General features: G+C 40.9%; 2 protein-coding genes across 11 annotated transcripts in view; both read left to right on the top strand.

Annotated features, from left to right (window-relative positions):
• Positions 1 to 17,016, top strand: part of erfl1 (Ets2 repressor factor like 1) — an 84,623-nt gene extending 67,607 nt beyond the window's left edge. For 3 of the 4 annotated variants that reach the window (XM_020590179.1, XM_020590178.1, XM_020590177.1), the window contains exons 3-7: positions 8,182 to 8,255; positions 8,894 to 9,128; positions 10,985 to 11,162; positions 12,742 to 12,871; positions 14,523 to 17,016. In XM_020590179.1, the coding sequence (XP_020445835.1) occupies positions 8,195 to 8,255; positions 8,894 to 9,128; positions 10,985 to 11,162; positions 12,742 to 12,871; positions 14,523 to 15,319 (1,401 nt within the window). In that variant the 5' untranslated portion in view covers positions 8,182 to 8,194 and the 3' untranslated portion in view covers positions 15,320 to 17,016. Of the gene's footprint in view, positions 1 to 3,340; positions 3,373 to 8,181; positions 8,256 to 8,893; positions 9,129 to 10,984; positions 11,163 to 12,741; positions 12,872 to 14,522 lie in introns of those variants that run through there. The other variant, XM_020590180.1, reaches the window with a different exon arrangement.
• A 2,493-nt stretch (positions 17,017 to 19,509) lies between these two features.
• arhgef1 (Rho guanine nucleotide exchange factor (GEF) 1) overlaps positions 19,510 to 23,728 on the top strand; it is a 44,601-nt gene continuing 40,382 nt past the window's right edge. For 3 of the 7 annotated variants that reach the window (XM_020590089.1, XM_020590092.1, XM_020590087.1), the window contains exon 1: positions 19,598 to 20,265. The gene's annotated coding sequence lies outside the window, so the exon portion shown is untranslated. Of the gene's footprint in view, positions 19,525 to 19,597; positions 20,266 to 20,308; positions 20,668 to 20,792; positions 20,852 to 21,097; positions 21,162 to 23,728 lie in introns of those variants that run through there. The other 4 variants (XM_020590088.1, XM_020590091.1, XM_020590093.1 and 1 more) reach the window with 4 other exon arrangements.

Below are 23,728 nucleotides of genomic sequence, written 5' to 3'. Positions count from 1 at the left end.
TTTCCCTCCTTTCAACTCTGGCGCGAGGCGGACGAGCCGGCAGCGGAGAGCGATCGATAATTAATGACGATGAATAATTTAACCCTATCGATTGATACTTTTTCTTCATCCTTTTCCCCGGTCTTTTCCTTATTTTCTTAAGGTTGGCGTTCCATATCATACTAACACGGTTTTCGTGCGCTCACATTCTTATCTTCACTCCCTTTTCTTAAACTTACTCCAGTTCTTCGCCTTCCATGCAAGTGTGAAAAAGAAACATGTCTCCTTATCTGTCACGGACTACAGTAGCGTATGTGTGACCTGTGCAGGAGTCTAAACTTCACCTGACAATCGCAAGAGTCAATAACGCTGCAAAAACTTCTCTCCGTTGATGAAACTGTCCCTTACAGGTCTATGTTAATCTAGATTTGCTTCCTGTAAACAAACCCAAACAAAACGCCAAAAGCAAGCATGAACTGACAAGTACAGGCTTTGTGCCTACAGTAAGACCTATATTCAGTGGTGGAAGAAGATCGTTTACCTAACAATACCACAGTAAAAAAATACTTTTAGAAGTAAAAGTCCTGCTTTTAAAATAAAAGTATTTAAAGTGCCTAAAGTAAAAGTGCTCATTATGCAGAATGACACATGTTTCACATGAATGTAGCCTGTATAATATTTTTGGATTATGATTATTGTTGCATGGTAAAGGTGGAGCTAATATCTTAAGTGTTTGTAATTTGAATCACTGCTAATTTATGATTATACTGTAGTTGGACTTATTCATCTGGTCAAATGAATGTAGCAGATAGAATTTATAACATTTGTCTTTATAATGCAGGTCAAAGTTTGAAGTAGTACAAAGTGAAAAGTACAGACACCTCAGAACTGTATCTAACTACAGTACTTAACTAAATGTACTTATTTACGTTCCACCACTGCATATATTTCTCAATTGTTGCCCCAAAACCGATAAAACATGCATCACTGCTTCACTATGCAAAAGTGAGAACAAAATATCACAGATACAGTGGCTGCTATCTTGGCATTTTGCAACCAGATTCTGAGCAGAAGTGGCTGAGTAGTTGAGTGATGTATCAGGCCACCAATCAAATCATCCAAAACACACCCCTTTTTATATAATAAAATAACTTCTTAAAAACAAACTTTCCAGGAAAATGACTACTTCTACACATCAATGTGATCATATCTGCCAAAAACCATAGAAATCCCCTGATTTGTACTTTGAGTTTTTAATTTTAGCTCATGTCCCATCCACTAACTTAGAGGGGGTGTGATTTATGGCCTATACTGCAATCAGACACCAGGGGGCGATCGCGTTGTGGTTGCTTCACTTCTGGGAGCTGTCATGACGTCCATATTTTATACAGTCAGTGAGTGAGACTCAAAACAAACTGACACAATAAACCACTCTTTACCCCTCCCATCATGTCTTGTTTTCTAGCAGCACCATAAACTACAGATGTCTGGTTGCAACAAACTGTACAAAATGAAGCCTCCAGTCCAAATCTAGCATTAGCTGACAAACGAGTAAATCTGGCAGTCCAGTAGAACACTGGTTACTGATAATGTGACACAAAGCTGGAAGCTAGAATAACAACAGAAGCGCTGCAGGCAGCAGATTGTCATGGAGGGGGCAGTATAGGAGAGAGAGACCATGCTCTGCCTCATTTTCACTTGATATATCAGACAGTGTGTAGTGCACATTAAACATGTTTTGAGACTCATTATCTGCGGCCCTTAATTTCATCGCTTTGAACTTCGCGATCACTATACCCACTCATACATGTATTATATTTTTCAAACTGAGTTTCACTGAATGATGTATTTCTGCAGTCCTGTCTGGTGATGGCATGTCTCACTGTGAAGGACTCAGTATTAGCTTTGCCCCTGCAGTGTCGAGCAATGGGCGCTCTGTGGGAGAACAAGCAGAGCCTCCTGTAACTATACATCTTGCTTAAAACACTGACAGTGCTGCACTGCTGCCAGTTCCTATTAGGAGAGATTGCACTGGCATCTCTCTCTTTCATATTGCAGTATGATGGATATTCTAAGGTACAAAGGAATGAATGTGTGGAAATGTAGCTGCTATAAAAGTGTTGTATGCAGTTCTATAAAAATGGCTTCATAGTATTAATCTGTTGTAATTTTGACTCCTTTGATTTGATGTTTTATTACATGTGATGTACAAAATGCACCAATTCAAGTGAAAACAAGCCTCAGTATGTTAATAGGCAGACTTAAAACATGTGATGTAAAATTAAAAAAAAAATAGAACATCTAAACCAAAATGACATCATCTCCTATTTAGGTGCCTCCTGATGAATCGATGTAGGGAACAACCCTATGCATTGTCACACATCAGTTAACTACAAGGACAAATTGGTTAAGTTTTTGGTGACTGTTTTGGGTAAGCTTATAAAACAATAATTTGGTTGAGGATAGTTTTTGTCTTGACGTTTTCATATATACTGACTATGCCATCCTTATATTATTTGTGATTTTCTGTATGAAGTTGCAGGCTAGACACAGTAGCTATTCCTGCCTTCAAAAATAAGCATCTTATTACCTGTATGTTTAAACATATAGCAGTATGTTAAATGAGTTTGATAACTTGATAAAATAAACATAAATCCTTTGCTATTTATTATATATGACCTATTGGGATTGCTATTTTCTAGTAAATAAAAAGAATTATTAACAGCTATAGGCTACTCTTCATAAAATTTGATTCTCTATTGACTTTTTTTTTTAACATTTGGATGGACAGGTTCTTTTTCCCTCATCCTGACCAACCCCCACTACCACCACCTCCTCCTCCCTGTCCTCTCACTCTCTTTCTCTCTCTCTCTCCCCTCCTCGTTTCTCCTCTCTCCTTCTTTCCATCTCCTCTAACAAACCCATAGTAGAGTCCCTCTGTTCTTCCACCCTGAGGCTGACCAGTGTGTCAGAGCTAACCAGGGAGAGGAACAGAGAGAGAGGGAAAGGCAGAGATAGCGGGAGAGAGGCAAGTAGAGAGAAATAGAGAGAGAGAGGGTTCGGCTGGGTCTTTTTCAGGGGCAACCAAAAAAAGGAAGATAAGACAGATGTACAGAGTCCGTTTCATCTAGTGGAAAAAGAAAGCGGGAGAGGCCAGACTCTTCATGCCTCTCGTAGTTTTCTATCTGTTTATATCATGACCCATCACTCCTGACAGCACTGTAGACGTAATGTTGCCTGAATGTCAGGCTGCCCCCGTTCCTTGCTCTACTCCAGTCAATCTACACAATTTCAAAACAGTTGTTACTACAGTTCTGTATATTCCTCATACTGTTTCCTTTTCACTCCCACCAGTGGCCTGCAAACCTTGGCTCTACAAATATACTGGCACAGGTGATGAACCCCGGTATATAGATTGCCAGCCTTGTTGCAAACTTGCATCAGAATGGATCTGTCATCACTGTTTGGGAGGAAGATGTTATGTTCCAAGTACTGTACACATCCATGTCCTGATCATCTGAAACTAGCCAAATTCTGACTGTCATTTTGTTTTGAACTTTCCTTTCTTGCGCAATAAGCCTAATGGGGCATCAGGTTTGTAGTTACAATCAGTTTTGTTCATTTGATATGATTTTCCACATATTTAAAGACTCTTTACACTGCCCTTATCTTAATTAAGACCATACCTAAGAAGGCTTTCTTTCTGTTATCTCTAATGAGCAAAACTCAAGAGACATTATAAAAAACTGACTAATAAAACAAACAAACTGCATTTCTATTTTCAATGAGTTACAGTGCTTTACAAGCAAAACCAAAGAGCAATAAGGCATAAAAGAGGTAGAGACCAGGTTTGGGCATGGCTTAGAGAGGGGTGGCACATTTGAAATACATATAAAAAGTAAATATACACTTAGTTCTATAAAATAACAAACCATACATGATTAAAGATCCAATAGTTTATTTTGTGTAAAAATGAGACATGTTGCTGTTTTGGCTAAGTTTGGCTGCACTCCTTATTTACTCCCGGCCTGGGACATTACTGTTGCACCCATGATTTAAAAACCCTGCTTCAACTAGTCCATTGATACTGAGAACCTGACCAACAGTCAGCACAGCCCCCAAACAGTTAAGTTAAACCTGCCTATGTGGTACTAATAACACCGATTATCCACTGTGAGTGTGCCTCATTTTGTTTACAAGATCCTGCTGCTGCAATAACATTTAATTTTATTTTAAAAGGACTACTGACTGCAGCTTTATCTTTTGTTTTGCAACTGTACAAACAGTTCAGTCAGTTCAGTGTCAGTAACTATTCATACCCTTTTTTTGCACATGCTGTGGTCGTGGCTGGCTGCTTTTATTCTAATGAAGAAGGAGCACTTTAAGTTAAAAGGAAAATGATACAAAAAAACCTTTTTTAGATTTTATTATTATTATTATTGTGACCTGGTGAGTGTTTAGTATCATTACATCTCTAGTGAATAAGCACCTGTTCAGCATATTCACTTGATGGTGCATGTCCATGTTGTCCTTACAGCTTCTTTCTGCTGCTCCCAAGTGGTCAGAAAATGAGATATTACAGGTTTTGAGATGTGCACTGATTTGGCCTGTCTGTGGGAGACGTGAACACCTTTCAGCAGTGATCAGCCTTGGCCTAGCATAAGTATTTGTTAATCCTTGCAATTTTGTAGTGTCCCAAAGATAGAGAAAAACCTGTCCCTAAAACACAGTGCACTCATTCAGTAGTTGACTGAATTATCAGAAGTCTCTGACCAAAAGACCAGAGGGGCTGCAGCAGTAATGGCCTGTTTGCTAAAACTAGTGTAGGCAGACGCTTCACAACAGGAGGAGCACAACTGAGGCTGTGGTTGTGTGAGATTGCTCCTTTGCTATTGTCAAGGTGTTACCGAGTACAGTAACTTGCTACTGCTGATGTATGTGTTTACTATTGTCACAGGTAACTGTGTGATCCATCATCCACATTCTGTTTTATGGCTGGCCTTTTGTGGGAGGGAGGCCTTTTGTTTGGACCCTAGTGTCCACAGTCACTTCGTGCAAAATTAAATGCATTTGTGCTTTTGTCTTCACACATGTCTGTGCTTTATCAGTACCCCAGTATCTTTAGTAAACAAAGTGCATTCTCTCTTTCAGCTTGTTGAGTTGTGCATTAGTGTGTCTAAATGGATTCAGTCAATAGCTTTGGGATCCATGGCTTATTTTGTGTACTGCTTCTCACTGTGTGTGTGTGTGTGTGTGTGTGTGTGTCAGCTACCCGAATACCTGCATTTTTGTGGCATATCTGCTTGAGACTGTGTGTTTACTGTGCATGTACAATCCATTACAATCTGTGAGTGTCTGTATCTGACAGTCTGTGCATGCATGTGTGTGTAAGAGTGTGTGCGTATGAGGAACAGTATTCCCAGGGCTGCTAGTTATAATGTTTCTGGGGGTGATGGGGGGAACTTGAAAGCCCTGCGCTGCCCAAATCAAAACTAACAAGGAAATGATGGGGGCTCCTTTATCTCCTCTCTGGCCTGGGGGGCTGAGAGGGGCGAGAACAAGAGGCTGGAGAGGGAGGGAAAGAAGAGGAGGAGGGTGGAATATATGGGAGCGGAGGAGGAGGGGATGGGGGGCAGCCTGGCTTCCTCTTTGATTTGTAAAAAATGCATTACCTCCGAAATCAAACGGAAAATTACTGTGTCGAAGCAAAACACACAGCGTAGGAGAGAAGGAGAGAAAAGGACACGGGAGGGGGAGAAGACAGTGGATAGGTGTGTGTGAATAGAAAGGAGGTGGGAAAGAGGAAAGAAGGATTCACCTGTATAGAGATGTGGTTAAATAGGAAAAGGGAGGATGGCTGTAGATTTGAGGTGGTGCGTGGGTGGTGTGAGAGGGAGCTGGAGAGACCCTGACAGACAGGAGAACACATATATATTATCCTCTTAGGAGATGAGCTTATACATGCTGTCGACCACGAGAAGATGGCAAATGAAAGAGATGATGCAGTATTGATGACCGGCAGCCCACAGGGAAGAAGAAACTTACAGATTGCGACAACAAACACAAAGAATATATTATTTGTTTAAGAATCATATCAATATCTGTAGAGGCCTTTCGTCAGATGAACAGGTTATCAGCATTTTAGTGGAAAGACGCATATTTTGAAATAGAGCTGTATCTAAAGGCCGTTTTGATCCAATTTGATATTCCACCAGTACACCACATACAAGTGAGTATGTATAGTTTTGTGAAAGAGTAGCTTTGTGTAAAGATGCGTTATAGCTGTTATTTGAAACCTTGTGATAACTTTGACTCATTCTGGAAAAGGGAGTACAGGCGGAGAGGAGACAGAAGAGAGAGAAAGATGAAAAATAGGGAAGAAATCCATGAGTGAGACAGGATGAATGCTAACTCTATATCTGAAGACAGAAGGTTTGAAAACAAGAAAGATGAAGAGAAGGAGGAGAGAGCAAGAGGGGCCACAATCCGAAGGCTAGAAGCAGGGTGAGCGAGCAAGAGAAGGCTAGAAAGAGAGAGTCAGCTGGAGAGAGACAGAGAAATGCCTGAAGTTAGCAATAATAATTTATACAAACACACCTTAATAATTCACATTCAATTTCAATGCTGGAGGGAAAATCCAAAATTCACAGAGCATAATTAAATAGAGACAGAGTGAAGGGAGAGAGAGAAATGCCTGCATTAAAGATACCAGTGTAGCAGCAGGGCAGCTCTTCCATCGAAGCTTTGTCAAACAACCCCGATGAAACTGTGATATTCAAACTACAGAAGATCCCATCTCATAGTCCCTTCGCTCATCATGGAAACGCTAAAATCCCCTCACCTACTCCTGTCAGCTGTTGTCTGTGCGCGTTTGTTTAGGCAACATTATCAGTAGTAGCTTCAATTTAATAAAGAAAAAAGCCCTTCCCTCACACACAGATACACACATGATTGTTTATGGTGCATTCAGAGCAGATCAGATTACGATCTGTTAGCATGCAAAAGGAGCATGAGGTAATGCAATTGCACTGTAAATCAACAAATATAAGGTTTCTTGCACACCTGTGGTGCTTTTATTCATGGTACCCAGTTGTGTCTGTAAAAACAAATGGTGCAAAATGGCGGTTGAGATACAGTAAAAAACAACAAAAAAATCTGAAATTAGAATCAGTCAATACCCAAAAAGTTAATCACTGTTGTCTAAATTTGTAAAATCAAACATGTTTACTGAATGTCAGCATTTTGTTTACTTTTTATATATAGAACCTGAAGCTGATTTCTGTTTTTTTCTAATAATAATAATAAAAAAACAACTACTAGAAGGTTCTGTACATTCTGAGGTACTCCTCTACATTTCAGAGGGACATATTGTATTTTTTTTTTTACTCCACTATATTGTTGCTTTTGTATATTTTAAGGTTAGAATTTGTTGTTGTTTATTTACAGCATGTTTTTCACATATACAAGTTAGCAGCAAACGTGGCCTGGTAAGACACTAAATATACTTCTTCACTGGTGAAACGTTTGTCAGTACATGGGCAAATAAAGACTGTTGTCTTCACTGACACAAAAAGAACCACAATTCAAGTTATATAATTATGGAAGCAGAAAAGACCAGCAGATATTAAAAACATATCGTTACATTGTGATATAACGAGTGAAAAATAAAAACTAAAATAGACATCAATTTCAGTCTTACATATATCAATAACAAGCAAAGCCTTTCCTCTTCTGGGAGACCATTAAACCCTAACCCTTGGTGGATCAAAATGCTGAGATTTTTTACTAAATGTGTAGATTTTCACTCCACTCGGGAATAGCTGAGCTGTGTTATATATTAAAAAACCAAATTTTTAATGGATAATACAGCTAAACTTTGGCTTGGTTTTCAAAAGTCTATTTAATTCTTACTGTTGTTGTTGTACCTGTGACACAGCCTCAGGTGGCTGCATAAGATCACATCCAAACACCTGATGTCTACAAACACAAATGAAACATATTCCTGACATACAGTGTTTCACATTGATTTAAGGTATGGTTTTGAACTGGTACTTACACCCTTAAACCCTTACACAATACCTCCATGTATGTTTATGTTGTTCAAATTCAGCTTTAACTCACTGACATAAACCTGCTGTTGACTTTGGCTAATCCTGGTTCACTGACTTCCTTTACCATCTGTGCCATTCATTTTTGTTCCAGGTGTTGTGGAGGTATGGACTGTAACTGCGTCAGTGATCTGTTGCTCCCCCCGGTGCCTGCTCTCTGGACGCCAGGTCAGTACCACCGTCATGCTCAGCTGAAAACGAAATGCTACTCATTTGTTGTGAAAAATCTGCTTGAAGTGTTTATTTGGACAACTAGCAGTGCATGTGCAGAAATCTTTAAACATGTATTCAGGTCATGTGTGTACATTGGGTGAAACCCCAAGCAACTAAAACAAGCAAAGTCAGCTCTGATAAAACTTCAGCAACATCACAGTCATGATAAAAATATTCAGTTATTTAAAAGGGTTATCCACACACGCATATTGAAAAACAGCTTGAGCGTCTGGTGGTAATTGGTTGTGTATCTAATGTTTTTACAAGGATAGTTAGGGTCAGATTCACTTTGGGATGAGTCAAAAAGCTACTTCACTAAACAAGTGATGTGCATAGAGTCTTTAGAGTTCAGACCCAAGCTGCATCAATCAGATCTCTCCCAGCGAGCTGTCATCATCCCGCTGACCAATCTGTTGAGGCTGGAGGGCATTAGTGCAGACTAACATTGCTCAAGGCACGTGCTGTGATATTAAGCACACCATCCCTCACCTCCATCACTCATCGGTCATTCAGACAGTGATACACCCCCCACCCCATCCTCGACCAGTGAGTGGCAGGACAAACGACAGGCCTCATCTTCCTATCCTTTCCAGGGTTCGCCTTCCCAGACTGGGCCTACAAGCCTGAGTCAAGTCCCGGATCCAGACAAATCCAGTTGTGGCACTTCATCCTGGAGCTGCTGCAAAAGGAAGAGTATCAAGGGGTCATTGCCTGGCAGGGGGACTATGGAGAGTTTGTCATCAAGGATCCAGATGAGGTCGCTAGGCTGTGGGGGATAAGGAAATGCAAACCTCACATGAACTACGACAAGCTGAGCAGGGCGCTGAGGTATGACAGGAGAAGTATATTAGACTTGTGTGTTCGGACATGACGTGTTGAATGTCAAGCAATAACACTGTTGGTATCAGGTAAATCAAGATGTTTATCACACAGTGGTTTACTCTCAACTCCTAAGAAACATCTCTCTTTTCCATGTTGGTAAAAATGGAAAAATAAAGGTAGGACGTTTTCTAGGGAACGTCAATACTGTTTCTCCTTATCTGTGGACATCCCAATGGAAAGTTCACCATTGAGCTGCCAATTACAAAATTCAATAGAGATTTCAAAATTAAGCCCCAGTGTGAAATTGCTTGGGCTTCTCCTTCAGAACAGGGAAACTGCTTGACACCAAACTTACCGAAGGTGATTGTAACAATACTGTTCACCCTTCATACTTCCAGCAGTTCACACCTCCACCACACACATAGTTTTCTCATGCAAATACACACTACCCCAACTTGTTCCCCTACCCTATCCCCCTCCCTCTGCTTTCCTTCAGCCTCTTGTTAATGGGGGCTGTCGTCAGAGTCTAATTGTTATGAATTGGCTTGGGCCACAATTAGCCTTCTTAATTAGCCTCACTTAATTGCTCAATTAAGGGCCATGGCACGATTGCCACGCAAAGCAAAACACATACACATCATTGCACTGGGTGCAGCTACTGTGGATACATGCTGATATGTAAATGCTGGTGTGTTTATTGAAATAGTGTGTCTGCATAATGAGGCACCACTTACCAGTATTTAATGCTGAGGTTGTACAATGCATTTTGTATTTGGTGCACTGACCATGGACACTTTAAAACAAAGAAATATAAGTGCTCTAAGACACTGTGCTTGAGACCTAAACTATCTCACAATAACATATCTGCAAGTTTTTCCAATTTGCAGTATCCCACTCCCCCCAGCTCCCACCTGAGCATCAGCCCTTTTACCTGAGCCAGATGGCTCCTTGTTTTGCCTTGACTGCTGATCAGCCTGACATCCTGGCAGACTGTACACTGAGACACCTCAGTGGGTGGCACAGGAAGCTGACATGATGGCAGCTCGACATGCCCAACGGGAGACACCTGAGGTTGTCACCGTGGAGAGTTCTCTTGTTGTCCCACCTCTTTGTCAATGTGCTTCATTGCTGGAAACGGTGGCAGCTTCTCAGTCATCGACATTAACATGACAGTTTTAGAGACCAAGCTGCTTCTGATGATTCAAATTAAATACCAGCTCAAAGGCAATTCTTTTATCATACTTAGTAAATTATTTTCACTTGAACAGTGACAAATCTGAGTTTTTCTGGATAACGCCAATTTGTTTACTTAGTAGAAATACTCATGGGCTCTCCTTTTAAGACATCAGTGTTTTTCAGGATCGTGATATTCTCTTTTGATTTTTTTTTTTTGATGCCATGATCCATATCATGTCATGTCATAAAATAATGTCCATATTCTTTTTAAAATTGATGCTAGTCTGGTGCAAAGAGCTTTTCTTTTGCTGTGTTATTGTTTTTTGTTCTTTAGTGTAATGTTCTTTTCATGTTTTGGGCCCTGATGCTCAAAGGGATTCGGCTTTTTGACTTTCTTCTGTTAACAGCTGAAAACAATTTCCCTTTAAGAACCACATTCTCCAGAATCCAGGTAGTCAGACATGAATTGATTTGAGGAAGGAGGAGATGAATAAAAACAGTGGGAAATCAGCATAGCTCTCGCCCCACAGCGCTGAAGTTGTTTACTTATTCTTCTCTGCTTGTGATGAAACATAAAACCTTGATGTGAGCATTATATTAATCCTTCCCTCCACTTTTCCTTTTCCTCTTCCTTTTTCCTTTATCCTTTATTCCCTCCTTGTATATCCTCTCCTCCTCCTTCGCAGGTATTACTACAACAAGCGCATTTTGCACAAAACCAAAGGGAAGCGTTTCACCTACAAGTTTAACTTCAGTAAGGTGGTGTTAGTGAACTACCCCATCCTGGACATGGCCAACTCTCCCTTCTTTCTGGCCCAGAATCACTTCAACGGTAGCTCCACCACACCAGACTGCAGCCCTGAGGTATGAAGGGTAGGATGGAAGGAGTGGGAGAGGCTGGGAATGGTGAAGAGCTATATGTTGATATAGTTTGTAGGATAAAAATGGAGATAATGCAGTGTTAATCATGTAGAAAACCTATCCATCCATTACCTATACCGCTTATCTTGATTCTACAGTGTGTCTCTATATAGGTAATATATAAAATAGAAGAGAAATCTAGAAAAAAAAATAAGGAAAAACAGAAAAACACACTGCTCTTTATTTTTTTTTGTATAGTAACAGGTACCCATCCACTGATTTTGCTGATTTCTCAGCCCCCCTCCCCTCCCCCACATTTCCTTTTATAAAACTCAAGAGGCGGTATTTTTTATATCTGTCTTTTATTCACTGTCTCTAGTGATGATTGTATAAGAATACAATTCATTTATTATTTGCACTGGGGAGTGTAACATTTTTAACTATATCAGAACAAAAAGAGTAAAGCATGAACCAAAATGTTTTAATTTAGAAAAAAATATGATTTTACACATCAATTTAAACTAACAGAGAAAATAAAACAGTAAACAAATCAATTTACCTCTTTTAAATTCTACACTAATTATGGACATGGCCACACACAAATTGTTGCAGAAGACTTTATGATTTTTATTAGGAACTAAATGTTAGTGTGCAGATAATTTCATTTTAAACAACTAATGTCCTAGAAAGTGCATGGAACTTGAAAGTACAGTAAGAGAAAATCATCCAACATTTGTCTGTGCCATCCTTAAGATGGGATAACGAGACAGACTCTGAAGGAGACGGAGGAGGAGGACGGTTTTAACTTGTCCTTAAAACAAAAGAAGACATTATCCCCTCCTTCTCTCATCCCCGTCTCCGATGCCGTATCCATCTGTCATTGATTGAAAATGAAAGAAATAGAAAGCAAAGGGGTGTCATTAGATAAGATCAATGGTGGGTCATTAATGCGGTTTGTTAAGCAACACAGATCCCGCAGCTTGGGAGTACAGTCTCGCCTTTCAAACTTGGGGCTGCGGGGTGACATACTATTGATTCACAGTCCTGCTAGGGGTAAAAAAAAAATCCCCCTTTGTCCCCTTTTTTCCTGAGATTCAACTTTTCCTTTTTATTTTTTTACCTTGTCTCTTTCTCCTTCAAGTATTTGACACACACAGCTGCCCTTTGTCCTGAATGGATGCCATTCTTTTAGATCACAGTCCTATTTGTCCTGTATCCCCTCACACAACCTGACCCACAATCCCTCTCTCTTCTTGTCATCTATCCTTGGTGCTGAAAATCTTAAACGCTGGTCCCCACTTGACTCTATATTCTTCCTGTCTTTGAGCTTCTGATCCTCTGTGTCCTCCAACCTCCCATTTTACCTCAAATCCCATGTCACCTCTTTATCCTGTCCTTGCTGCGACAGTGTCACTGTTTGCATCACACTCTGCAGGGCGATGCTATCAACATATAATTTCACCTCACACAGGGGCAGATTTGTAGGAAAATGTATGTTTCATTTAGGAAGTTTTTTCCATGACAAACTACTTTTTTAATTGCTTTTCCCATTTAAAAAAAAATCTTCTTCTTTGCTGTTCAGGCCATACAGTCCTTGTTTCCTCGTTTGCCGGACTCCAGCAGAGGAACCTCCCTGTTTGATCGAGGGACCACAGCACCAGGGCCTGAAGGAGACAAGATGAGACTGGACACATTCCCTTTCCTCAGTTCGGGTGAGCTTATAGCAGGGGACAGATAGTCAAAAAGTGCAAAAAAAATGGGAATTTTTTTAATATTCCAGAGACAAAAGAGAAAAAAAAGAGCTTCTACAAAATGTGTATGAGGTGTATAGGCAGTCTATACAAAGGCAGGAGGAGAATGTGGAGGAAATGAAGATGAGCAAGGAGAGGAATGAGGATATTGGGAGGTATGAACATTTATTGTAAAAGGAAATAAGAGAGAGACAGCTGTCCCGTCACAGCTCGTAGTGGGGCTGCACCTCAGGTGAGAAAGACCAAGTTAGCTTGTGAATTATGCATATCAGTGGTGGTAAGAAACAAGTTGAAGCCTGGAGAAGTCATCTACATTTTCAGCATGATTGTTTGCATTCAGCCTCTTCTTTCTCCACATGTGAGCATCGATGAACACAACCTGTGACTGTATACATGTGTTATTGCAACTCTTTGTTTGTTTTCCTGCATCCTGTACGTGCATCAGAATGTGTATGAATGTGCAGAGCTAGAGCAGCAGTGCGCAAACACATGTACACACAACCTCCCCTCCCTCCTCATTCTGTTTGTCCTCAGGTCCTATCCCCCCCTTCTTCCCTTCTCACCCTCCTCTCCCTCCCATGTGTCCCTGCTGTCCTAATCCCTTCCCAGGCAGGAAGGCCCTAATTGAGGGTGCAGGCTTCAGTTTATGGCCTGTGGGCGCCCATTACTGTGTTTTCATAAGCAAGTGAGGCCTGCCTGACTGATTCAATATTCATGTGTCTGCCAGCTACTCCTGGCCCAGCACACAGAGACTTCACCAGTGTCAAATTAGCCCTGCATAGTAAATAACAGAGTGGAAGAGAGAGAAAGAGGAAGAGTTGGGGAGGTGGAGGGTGCAGCAGAGAAAGAATCTTTGAGTTGGTTGTCAGTTGGAAGGAAGTACAATCAGTTGAGAGGCAGTGTTTTTGTTTGTTCATTAAAACTGAATTCCAGCATCACCTGAAATTCACCTCCTTTTACTGTTATCAAATGAAGCTTATACAGAACTGAATTCAAATACAGTAAATGTTTAATTTGCTACACCTTAAGGATTTCTGCTTAATCAAAACTAATATAATGACATGTCAAAACACTGGATTGACAGGAGATCAACAGTTTGCAAGTTTCCTTTCTGTCAGTCTCTTAACCCCTCCTCGTGCATGGACTCGTCTGCTGTTGCATTATTTCTCCAACAAATTTTTCACCAAGGCAACTGTCACCTCTGTGATGATGTGCAGACAAACTGTGGCAGTGCCTCCAAATTGTCCTTTTTAATATAAAGAAATAATACATTATTTAAAAGATGTGCAGGAAATTCTGCATCATTACATTTTTTTTTTTATCGTTTTATCTTTTTTAGGTGTTTTTTTAGTTTTCATTGCAATGCATAATAATTGTGCTAACAACTGGTTGGCAGCAGTATAAACTGGAGATACTACACAGTACTGGCATGCACAAATGAACTTCTATGTTTTTGTTGAAAGCAGCTGTGCCAGAATTGGGCCCTGTGGCTTCTGATTAGAATTGTTAATGCTGCTGAGCATAATTAATGAACATTCTTGGATGTTGTATGTCAAGAAACCTTTGAGCCTACTGACTGCTAACCTCCATCTCTGGATATTCTCTGTCCTAGGTGCCCCGTGCTACTCAAAACCTCCGTCCCTGCTGGGACCATATCCTCGCACCCCACCCTTTGACTACCCCTGGGGTTTCAACCCTTATCTGCCAGGGGCCTTCTCTCTCAATAACTGCCCCAAACTGCCCCCTGGTTCCCTCTACCCCTCCCAGTTTTACCCCAACCCTTTGCAGAGCAGCCTTTCCCAGCTGCCTCACCCCTTCTCCTCTCTGCTCCCCCCAGGGGAGGCAGGTGGGGGTGAGAGGGGAACGGCAGGGCAAACTGGAGGCACAAACAGCACACCGGGTGGCCAGCCAGCCAGGCTCTGCCTACCACCCTACCCGGGGAGCCTGTCGATGGGCCGGACGGACATTGGCAACGGGGCAACGCTGGGGGAAAGGGAAAGGGTGGAGGCCAATCCCCCAGTCACAGGGCTGAGTCTGGGGCTGGGGGCCGGGACAGGCCAGCAAAGCCCCACAGAGAGGAGAAGGGGGGTGAAGCAGGACCCAGAGTCTGACTCAGACCTGGAGATCACAGATCTGAGCGACTGCAGTTCGGAGAATGAAAACGAGCATGAATTCAGCATCGGGAAGGAAACCCGCCTGGCGAACCGATCACAGATTGTGCTGGATGGAAAGAAAGGAGGCATGCTGCCACCCATCTCCTCTCTCCCCCCACCCGTGTCCCCCCATCCTCTGAAGAGCCTGATGCCCATCACTCCTCCTCCCCCTTCCCTGCCTCCATCACTTTCCCCTTCCATGTCTCTGCATGAAAGACACAGGGAGACAGAGACTCTCAAAATGATACACAGCTAATACATTTTCTCCTGCGCCCACCATCTTGCCAGTTCATGCTCTGATAGCCCTCTTCTTCTCTCCTTTCTCGTCTCTGAGACACTCCTCTGATTTCAATTACCAACTGTCCGATCACTCTTGATAAGTTTCTTTTTCCAGGAATGGCAGTTATGTTATTCACTTCTACTGCTGTATCCCTCTGAACATATGGGGCGTACAATTTCTAAGGTATCGTCTCTTTGTATCTTGTCCTTTCTGTTCTGATCTCTCACACCAGATGATCGTTCCATGGTTTCTAGATTTGTTTTACACATTCATAGCAATACTCTACAATTTGCCATCCACAGGCAAGCAATGATAAAAGCCAGTGAGGTGGTAAAGGGCACAGTAGTACCTGCCTTGACAAACATTAACAAACAACATCCCTATGCTAACAGAACAGAACAACAAATAATGCTTAGACTGATCCAATTTTACACTTTTGTCCTGTAACTCTTGAGATTTGGACAACATATGGTCACTGTGACTTTTGAGACACAGTCAAATACTGCCCCCTAGAGGACATGCCTTTTAATGAAAGCTCCATAAGCCTTTGCTTGAAATTGATGCCCTTAATTACATTTTGCACTTTAAAAAAAAAAAAAAATTGTTTCTTGTGGATTAATTTACAATTTAAAATCCACATTACAAATGCTGTTAACTGTGATAGTTTGTAAATATTTATTTTGTCTGGTGGTTCAAGTATTACCTGCACATTTTCTGGAAGGAAAGAAAAAGAGAACAGAGAGAGCTGGTCTAATCTAGAAATTTGTATGAATATTTCTGTGTATATATTTTAATATGGTGTACATTATGTTTAATTATTATTCACTATAACAAAATTTAGCTGTATTGTTGTGATTTAATTCTGTATTTAAACATGTTGGAAAATCATAAGCTTAGGTGTATGAAAGTTTAAATTATTAATGGCAGGAGATCTGCACTCTGAAGATGTTTTTCTATGATCAGGACAGAGTTCACACTGGGAATTGTCTCTGGTTTTCTTAACCCCAGTTAATTGTGCCCTTTGGTCATTTTTGGCAGATGCCTAGTGTACAAACCCTTTGGGTTCAAAAATATGCTGGTTATTTTTATAGTTAACATTCACCCAGTGTACTGTAATTAGTCAAATGTGAATAATATTGGTTGTCTTTTTTCAGTCTTCCCCCACCAAAATCTGGTTTGATTATTTTTCAATCAATGCTTTTTGTCCATGCCAGCAGCAGCAGCAGTGGCACAATTGGGTTTGCTTAAGGACATTAAACAGCGGGGTTGAAAAAACTATTCAAAAATGGTTTACCTTTGTTCTAATGACCAGCATCCTTTCTCTGGCCTAGTGTCTCGGCACAGAGTGAACATTAAACCATATTGTATAGCTTCATAGCGTTTATAGCCTATGGTTTGTCAAAGAGTTGCAGTATAATGATTAGTTGTGAAAGCTCTGTTGTAAAGTTAATATAAAGCTCTATGTTTGTTGAGTTGCTACAGGAAAGGCCTCCAGTCACCTCCACATGGAGTACCCTAACTATCAGCTGTAAATACTGTTTCCTTTGTGTGTGTATGTGTGTGTACACATTCAAAAATGACAATTCAGTGGTTTTATCTGTCATCGCGCTTTGTTTTTCTGTAAAAAAGAAAAATGCAAAGTGCAAAAAAAGAAGAAAAAGATTAATATCTTCCAAAGCAATAAACATTATTCTGGATAGTGGACGGCTGTTGATTGTGAGTTCGTTGACCTGATTCACTGTGTCACAGTGAGCAGCGAAAGGTAAGGTGAGGCCTTCTGACAGATTTTTTTTACAATAAAGTTAAAATTCATTGCAGGTTTTCTTTAGAGTGAAGCCAGTGAATAAACACTGATAAAACAACAACACATTCTTTTGGATATTTAAATATTTTAAATGAATCTATGTTGTTTTATATCTTCTGTACTTAGTCAATTAATTCAGATATGACTGCTGATATCGGCCAGACTTGAAATTTATCATTCCTACTTAGTTTTTACCTTAAAAAAAAAAACTATTATTACTAAGAAAGACTTGCATTGCACTGATACATAATGATGTCTTTGTTGTGGATGCCTGCACAGCAGTGAGTCATAAAATAACTTGCACTTGCCTCAGGCAGAGCCACATTGTGAAGAAATGAAGAATTAAAACTGAGAAGTTTGATTTGATCGTAGTAAATTGATCGAAGCTTTTGCTAAAACAGTCCACTCCCACAGGAACTGTTTAAAGCTGAATAACCAAAGCACAAAATTAAGTCTCAAACACAATGTCACAGAAATACATCTTATACAAGTGAATCTAGTTTATCCATAAATTATGTTATTGACAATGAACAGATGTCAGCCCTCTTTGTCCCTAATTTGGTGTGTTCTTATCGTTTCCCAGTTTTAGTATCATTCCCACTCCTCTCCCCAGATGAGATTAGCAGTTTGCTGCATTCTCCTCTTTACCCTCACTTTTGTCATCTGCAGCCCTTCCATTACCAATCTGACAATTACCACAAAAGCGATTTGAGTTTGTATCTAAGCTGTGAGATACACGTACAAAAAAACATCTACAACATCTACAAATGGACTTTATTATTCCCAAGAGTGGGACTGTGTGAAGGCTGTAATGCAAAATCCAAAAAACCCAAGGCCAAACCAAACAAACCTTATTTTATGCCAACACAGACAAGAACTCTCAGAGTTCAACAGCAGTTTGACAATATACTGTACAATAGTTGTGAGGAGGATCATGTAATTTGATTGAAAGCTCCAGAACAGCTATTAAAAAAGTGAAAGTGGGGTGAAAAATAATTTGTTTCCAAAAGCAAGGACAAAATATAAATGTCTTTATTTTGTTTATTCAGCCAGTCACAGGCCATTACTGGCTTAAGGTTTTATATAACAGGCTCTGAGTGCGTTTATTGGGTCATATAAGACAGAAAAGGCCACAGGTCAGTAAAATCTATAGACTGAGTCGTATGCTGGAATGACCCACGTCGTGTCTATGGTTGTCCACAAGATGGCGCAGTGACGCTAAAATAGAAGTGAATGACCAAGCACAAAAGTTTGATTTGGCAATGTACTCTGCAATTGACCGCCTTTATTTCCCGACAGGCAGATGTTCTTTATATTGCTTAAACAGCTGATTCTCTTTCGACTGGCCACAGAACAGTGTGTGAAATTAATTTATGGGCAGAATTATCGGCTAGATAGCAGCGGATCAGCTGTAAAAAAAAACTAAATCATAGAATAGTTTGTTCTCGATTCAGTAGAATCTACGGTCGTTTATGAGCCAAAGATGAACTAGTTTAATAAGAAACTTTTTCTGTTTACTACTGATAGCATCTGTGATCACGACAGATGGGTTTGAAGTGTTTAAAATATGAGGAAGCTATTTTTATTTTTTTAAAAATAAGCATAGTACAATGCCTTCCCAGTTCATACCGCGTGATTAAAGCTGATATGAAACCCCAGCAGGCACTCAGTGATGGCTTTTTACTATTTTGAGCATTTATTAGTTACTCATATTTGACCTGCCTGGAACCAATCCTAGAGCATTTGTTAAACCGCTATTAGCCAGCTGTCAACGAAAAACCGACAGTAATGGTTCACTGGGCCATGTGCATGGCCATTTTCTAACAACCTATGGTTGTGCATGTAGCGGGAATGATGTTGGTGTGAAAATAATACTGGTTTGAAATATCTTAGATATTTAGATATTAGAACACATATCATACCGTATGTGTTCATGCTGTAAGATGTTTTTCTAACATGTGCAGACTGTGCACATACTGAGAGGACGCCCTTATTTTTAAAAAGAGCTGGTTTGACGTGCCTAAGACAAAATAAGCCTATGGGAAGCTACTGAAACACACACTTGGCAGTATGTGCTCATAGTGTACAATATTTTTAAACAGGTGAAGGTTGTACACGTAGTGGGAAGATGCCCTTATTAAAAAAGAGATGGATTGAAGTGTTTAAGGCAAAATATGACGCTATTGAAAACAAAATATACCTTCTCAGCTCATGATTATAAGCTAAAACCGGTTGTGCATAGATGGCATCTAGTATGAACAGGAAGTTTGTTTAAATATACACAAAGCAAAAGGAGTACGGTTTACGTGAGAAAAGAAAGACACCGCAGCTATTTCAGACACAATGCATGCAATTTATAGACGGTCCCTAACACGAGGTAATCATTTCCCCTGCGGTGCCTGGTTCACACTGGGTCTTTCAAAGCAACTACGCTTAAATTCGTGAGCATGAAATGCCACCGCGGCACCAAGGAAGCTTCTGTAACGCAGAACAGCTCTGGTGACAATCAATAACGTCTCAAAAGTTGCTGAGCATGAGCCTCCTTGAATGTCTGACTACCTCATGTCAAATTATCCACACTACGGTGTGATGGCACGAGGAACCAGGTTTATGCAGGCCAGTACATGGCTAATGATTATCAGAGAATGAGTCAAATGTTGAGACGGTGTGCGCAGCGATATTCAGTAAACTGTGGGAAATTACAGTTTGGAGAACCTTAGCTGGTCTCAACTGTCCCCAAAACACCAAGTCAATTTTACATGATATAAGGTAGAAAGCACAGCACCGTAGCCTACTAGCGCCGAGTGCGGGATGGGGACATGTTAGTTTGTAACACAGTGCAGAAACAGCTCGTTTTTTAACGGGTTAGTTTTTAAACCTGACAGTCGAGCCAAGCATTACAACACTGTGTCACGTTATTACCATCTTCATGTGTTATCGCACTGTGCGCCATCATTTTGACAAAGAAAATCGTTAGCTTTCGGTCGCCGTCTGCTGATCACAGTGCTTTTGTGTATGTACTTCCGCATTCGGTGTTTGTCCCCCCCACTGACACTCGGCAACTTTCGAACAGGACGCCTAATAGACGTTTCGACTGTCGTTTTCTCTGTGTTTACGGGTGAGTTCATCGTGTTAATTCTATTCTGGAGCATATTATAGATAGCTTCAACTTATACGACTTTGCCTGGTAGATTTCAAGTCGTCGCGGACATTTGTTTTAATCGAGAGAAACGGCTTTCCCCCCTCCTCATAGCCCGAGCAACAGACGGTGGCGTTCACTTAGAGGAATGCTCGGCTGCGGCACGAATATCCCATCTGTATTAGAATAAAACGAGCTGATAACGATTTTGGTTAATGAGTGTAGCACTGGAGCAAAGTTTGGCTCTTTTATGCCACTTGAATTATGTGTCAGGGGCGCCGGAGGAGCAGTTATGTGGTTATAACAACTTCAGGTAGCAGAGTTGGACCCTGTGTATTTTCTGGCAAAGCCATCCAGGATTTTACGACTGGACGCGTTCAGGTCTTACCACAAACAACAAATCATTCTAATATTCGCAAAGGGAGTTATCCTGTGTTATTGGTAGTCAGTGGGGAGTTTATAGCTGGCGACCTTGTTGAATTTTATGTATTTTTATCTTCTTGCAGGAGTTTCTTTCAAAAATTTATAACAGGAGAGCAGTGGGTTTCTCACAAAGAAGACACAGGTATAGAAAATGAAGCTGTTTGGACAACTCCCTGCCTGTTGTGTCTGTCTATACCACTCACTCATCAGATCAGACCATATAGAGTTGGAGTTTGGGTGCGGACTGTGTTGATTAATTAGTATCTGCATATAATTGATTAGCCATGATGATTTTGCCTTATGAAACAGAGGACGTTGCCTTTGCAGAACAGGCTCAAATTTCCTGTGCTCACAGGAAACTGCAGTTACTGTATATCCAGTGCTGCCTGGTTATCTCGCTGCAGTCATTAGCTACAGATAGGAGGCTGGAACCATGTGGGTTATGTGTGCCTGTAAATTGTCACATTTTTGTTAATCACTCCTCAAAGATCAACTTTTTTTTCTAGGTTGCTAGGCCAGTTTGACTTGTTTGTGCTTCTGCGACTTTGTTGTTTTAGTATGAAAGTGTGAGCTCTGTGTAAGCAAATTTGTAATCCCAGTGAAGACTAATAACAGATTATTAGGTGGTGTGTTAAGGGCGTGTAGCTGGCACTTTTTGGAGGCTTGACATGCTCTTAGCCAGCCGCTGCTCCCCAGAGGCCCCTTGTCGGGCAGGCCCTGCAACTTCCTGTTATACTCTACCAGACAAGAGGAGGACTGCACTTGTCATCTCTCTTTCTCTCTCTTCACACTTTTTACAAGTGCGGGCTTGTCTGGAGCCCAAAGTCGACCTTCTCTTCCTTTTAAAGGAATGTTCGCTATTTAATTTGAATTGCTGTGCTGCTTTCTCCTTCTCTGTCTCTCACTCACTTTATTGTTATAGGCCTACGTAAACTCACCCACATCCACCGTGGGTAGGAAGGTGAACTCTTGCAGCACTACAGTGAGGTGTAATAGTTGTTGGTCTCTATGAGAGATACCCAGCAACTGGAATTACAGGTAATGGCACCCATAGTGGAACAGCCAGGGGGTGTCCTAAGGGCCTGAAGCTGTTTTGAAGGCCATCTAATAAATTACTGTAGTCAGGTTCAGACTTCAAAGGCAGCACAGGTATTCTTCTGTGTCTTCAGAGAGATTGACGCGCAGGCAGCAGATAATGAGAGACAGAGTGGACTGGGCTTTCTTTCTTTGCTCCACGGGTCGGCAGTGAAATCGTCTGATTCCTCCTGAATGAGCTAAGTGGGTGAGGTGGGGTGGACCGAAGTTACCAAAGTGTGGGTGGGTGGGTGTGCATGGACAGGTGGCTACGCCTGTGACACCTCAGGCTCTATGGGCATTAGTCACTGATTTATGATGTTTTATAGACCACATGAATAATTGAGAAAATAATGAGCAGATTAATAAATAATTCCAATAATTTCTTAGCACTCGTATGTAGTGTGGATGGACAATAGACTATTTTGTTACAGTGTGGTTGGTTGTCCTTGGACAGGTAATGTTGTAAATCAGTGTGATGATGTGCACTGAATTGTCCCGTATTGATACCTGCATTAGTTATTCTATCAATAAATGGGTTTTCAGTTAAGTTATTGGAGAATGCTCTGTTTCACAATGTTTTATGCAAGTTCATGAAGCTATACTGAACAGAAGCTTCTTTTGCATGAGAGGTAACACAAGGTAACTGTTGTCCTTTTCACCAAAGACGTTTTGACATGCTACATTTAGCTTCATCAGTTTCAGGGTCCTGGTGTTGTGTTAGGCTTGTTTTATGGTTCAACGCTGAATCTATGCCATAGGTACGATGTAGCGTGTCCCCATTGGTCACATCACATTTTCTCATTCATGCATTTCCATTGTCAGTTTACTCCGTGGGAAGCTTTAAGTCGCCAACTGGACACCTACTGATTATTATTATCAGTGACGGGTGTCACGTCACATGACTCTAGTTTTCACATCTGTAAAAGGTGACAAATTGCATTATGGGATGGTTGGGAGAAAGTAGTGCTGTCAACACTTTTCTCATTGTATTGTCAGAATTTTTGAGGGCATTGTCTAATGCATATGTGGACAGTAAACTAGAATGATCAGTTAATATTGTACACTGTAATAAACAGGGAGTGATTTCAGCTTGATAAAATTCAGATTGCTCATTACTAGGATGTAAGGGTGTAATAGTATAAAGGGTAACTTCAGTAATACAGTGGTGCACTTTCACAAAGTTGGAAGGCTCGTGAGAAACGGATTAAAATGGAGTGGTCAAAATCTAAGCGGTAGAAGCCGAGATATCCTGCCTTTTAGTCCGTAATAATGTGTCAAGCTCCAAAAATGTTGCATCCTACAGTTCCCATAAAAATGTCTTTCCTGTCTAGTAAATGTCCACATCTTTGAAAAATCATACCCAGGTTTTCTGTTATAAATGTGTCGTCTCCATCCCGGGATGAGACAGCCCCGATGACATCAGCAGGGTTGTTTTCTCAGACCTTAGGAAGCTCCCCCCAGAGCCACACACAACATAAAACACCCTTTTTTGTACAGGCTGAATAGTATGCCTTCATAATAAGTAAACTGATCTCTTTGTGTATAATTGGTGGAATTCCCCTTTAAAAATGTAACATAATATGATTGTAGCAGCCCAGAATCCCACAACTCTGATTTGTGCCAACTTGTTCTGGCCTTTCACTGCGCTGACACCGTGTTGTAATGTAGACAAAACATTGATTATTGTTCTCATAAGTTCATTTCTGACTGTTAATTTGGATCTAAAACACGAGTGCTGCTGTCGAGTTGCCATACGGTATCAGCTCTTTCAAAGGACCATGATCTGTAAATTAATCCAGCTCACGAGTATTTCATTGTAACAGAGCCACCTGGATCCACCTGCCCAGCTCTGTCATCTCTCTGCTGTTACTGAGGCTCCCTTCTGCAGTGTGTGTGTGTGTGTGGGTGTGTGTGTGTGAGAGAGAGAGACATGAGTCTTGTG

This window comes from Monopterus albus, unplaced genomic scaffold (genome assembly GCF_001952655.1).
Source record: "Monopterus albus unplaced genomic scaffold, M_albus_1.0 scaffold11.1, whole genome shotgun sequence".
Lineage (NCBI taxonomy): Eukaryota > Metazoa > Chordata > Actinopteri > Synbranchiformes > Synbranchidae > Monopterus > Monopterus albus.
This window is presented reverse-complemented; position numbering and strand designations above follow the sequence as displayed.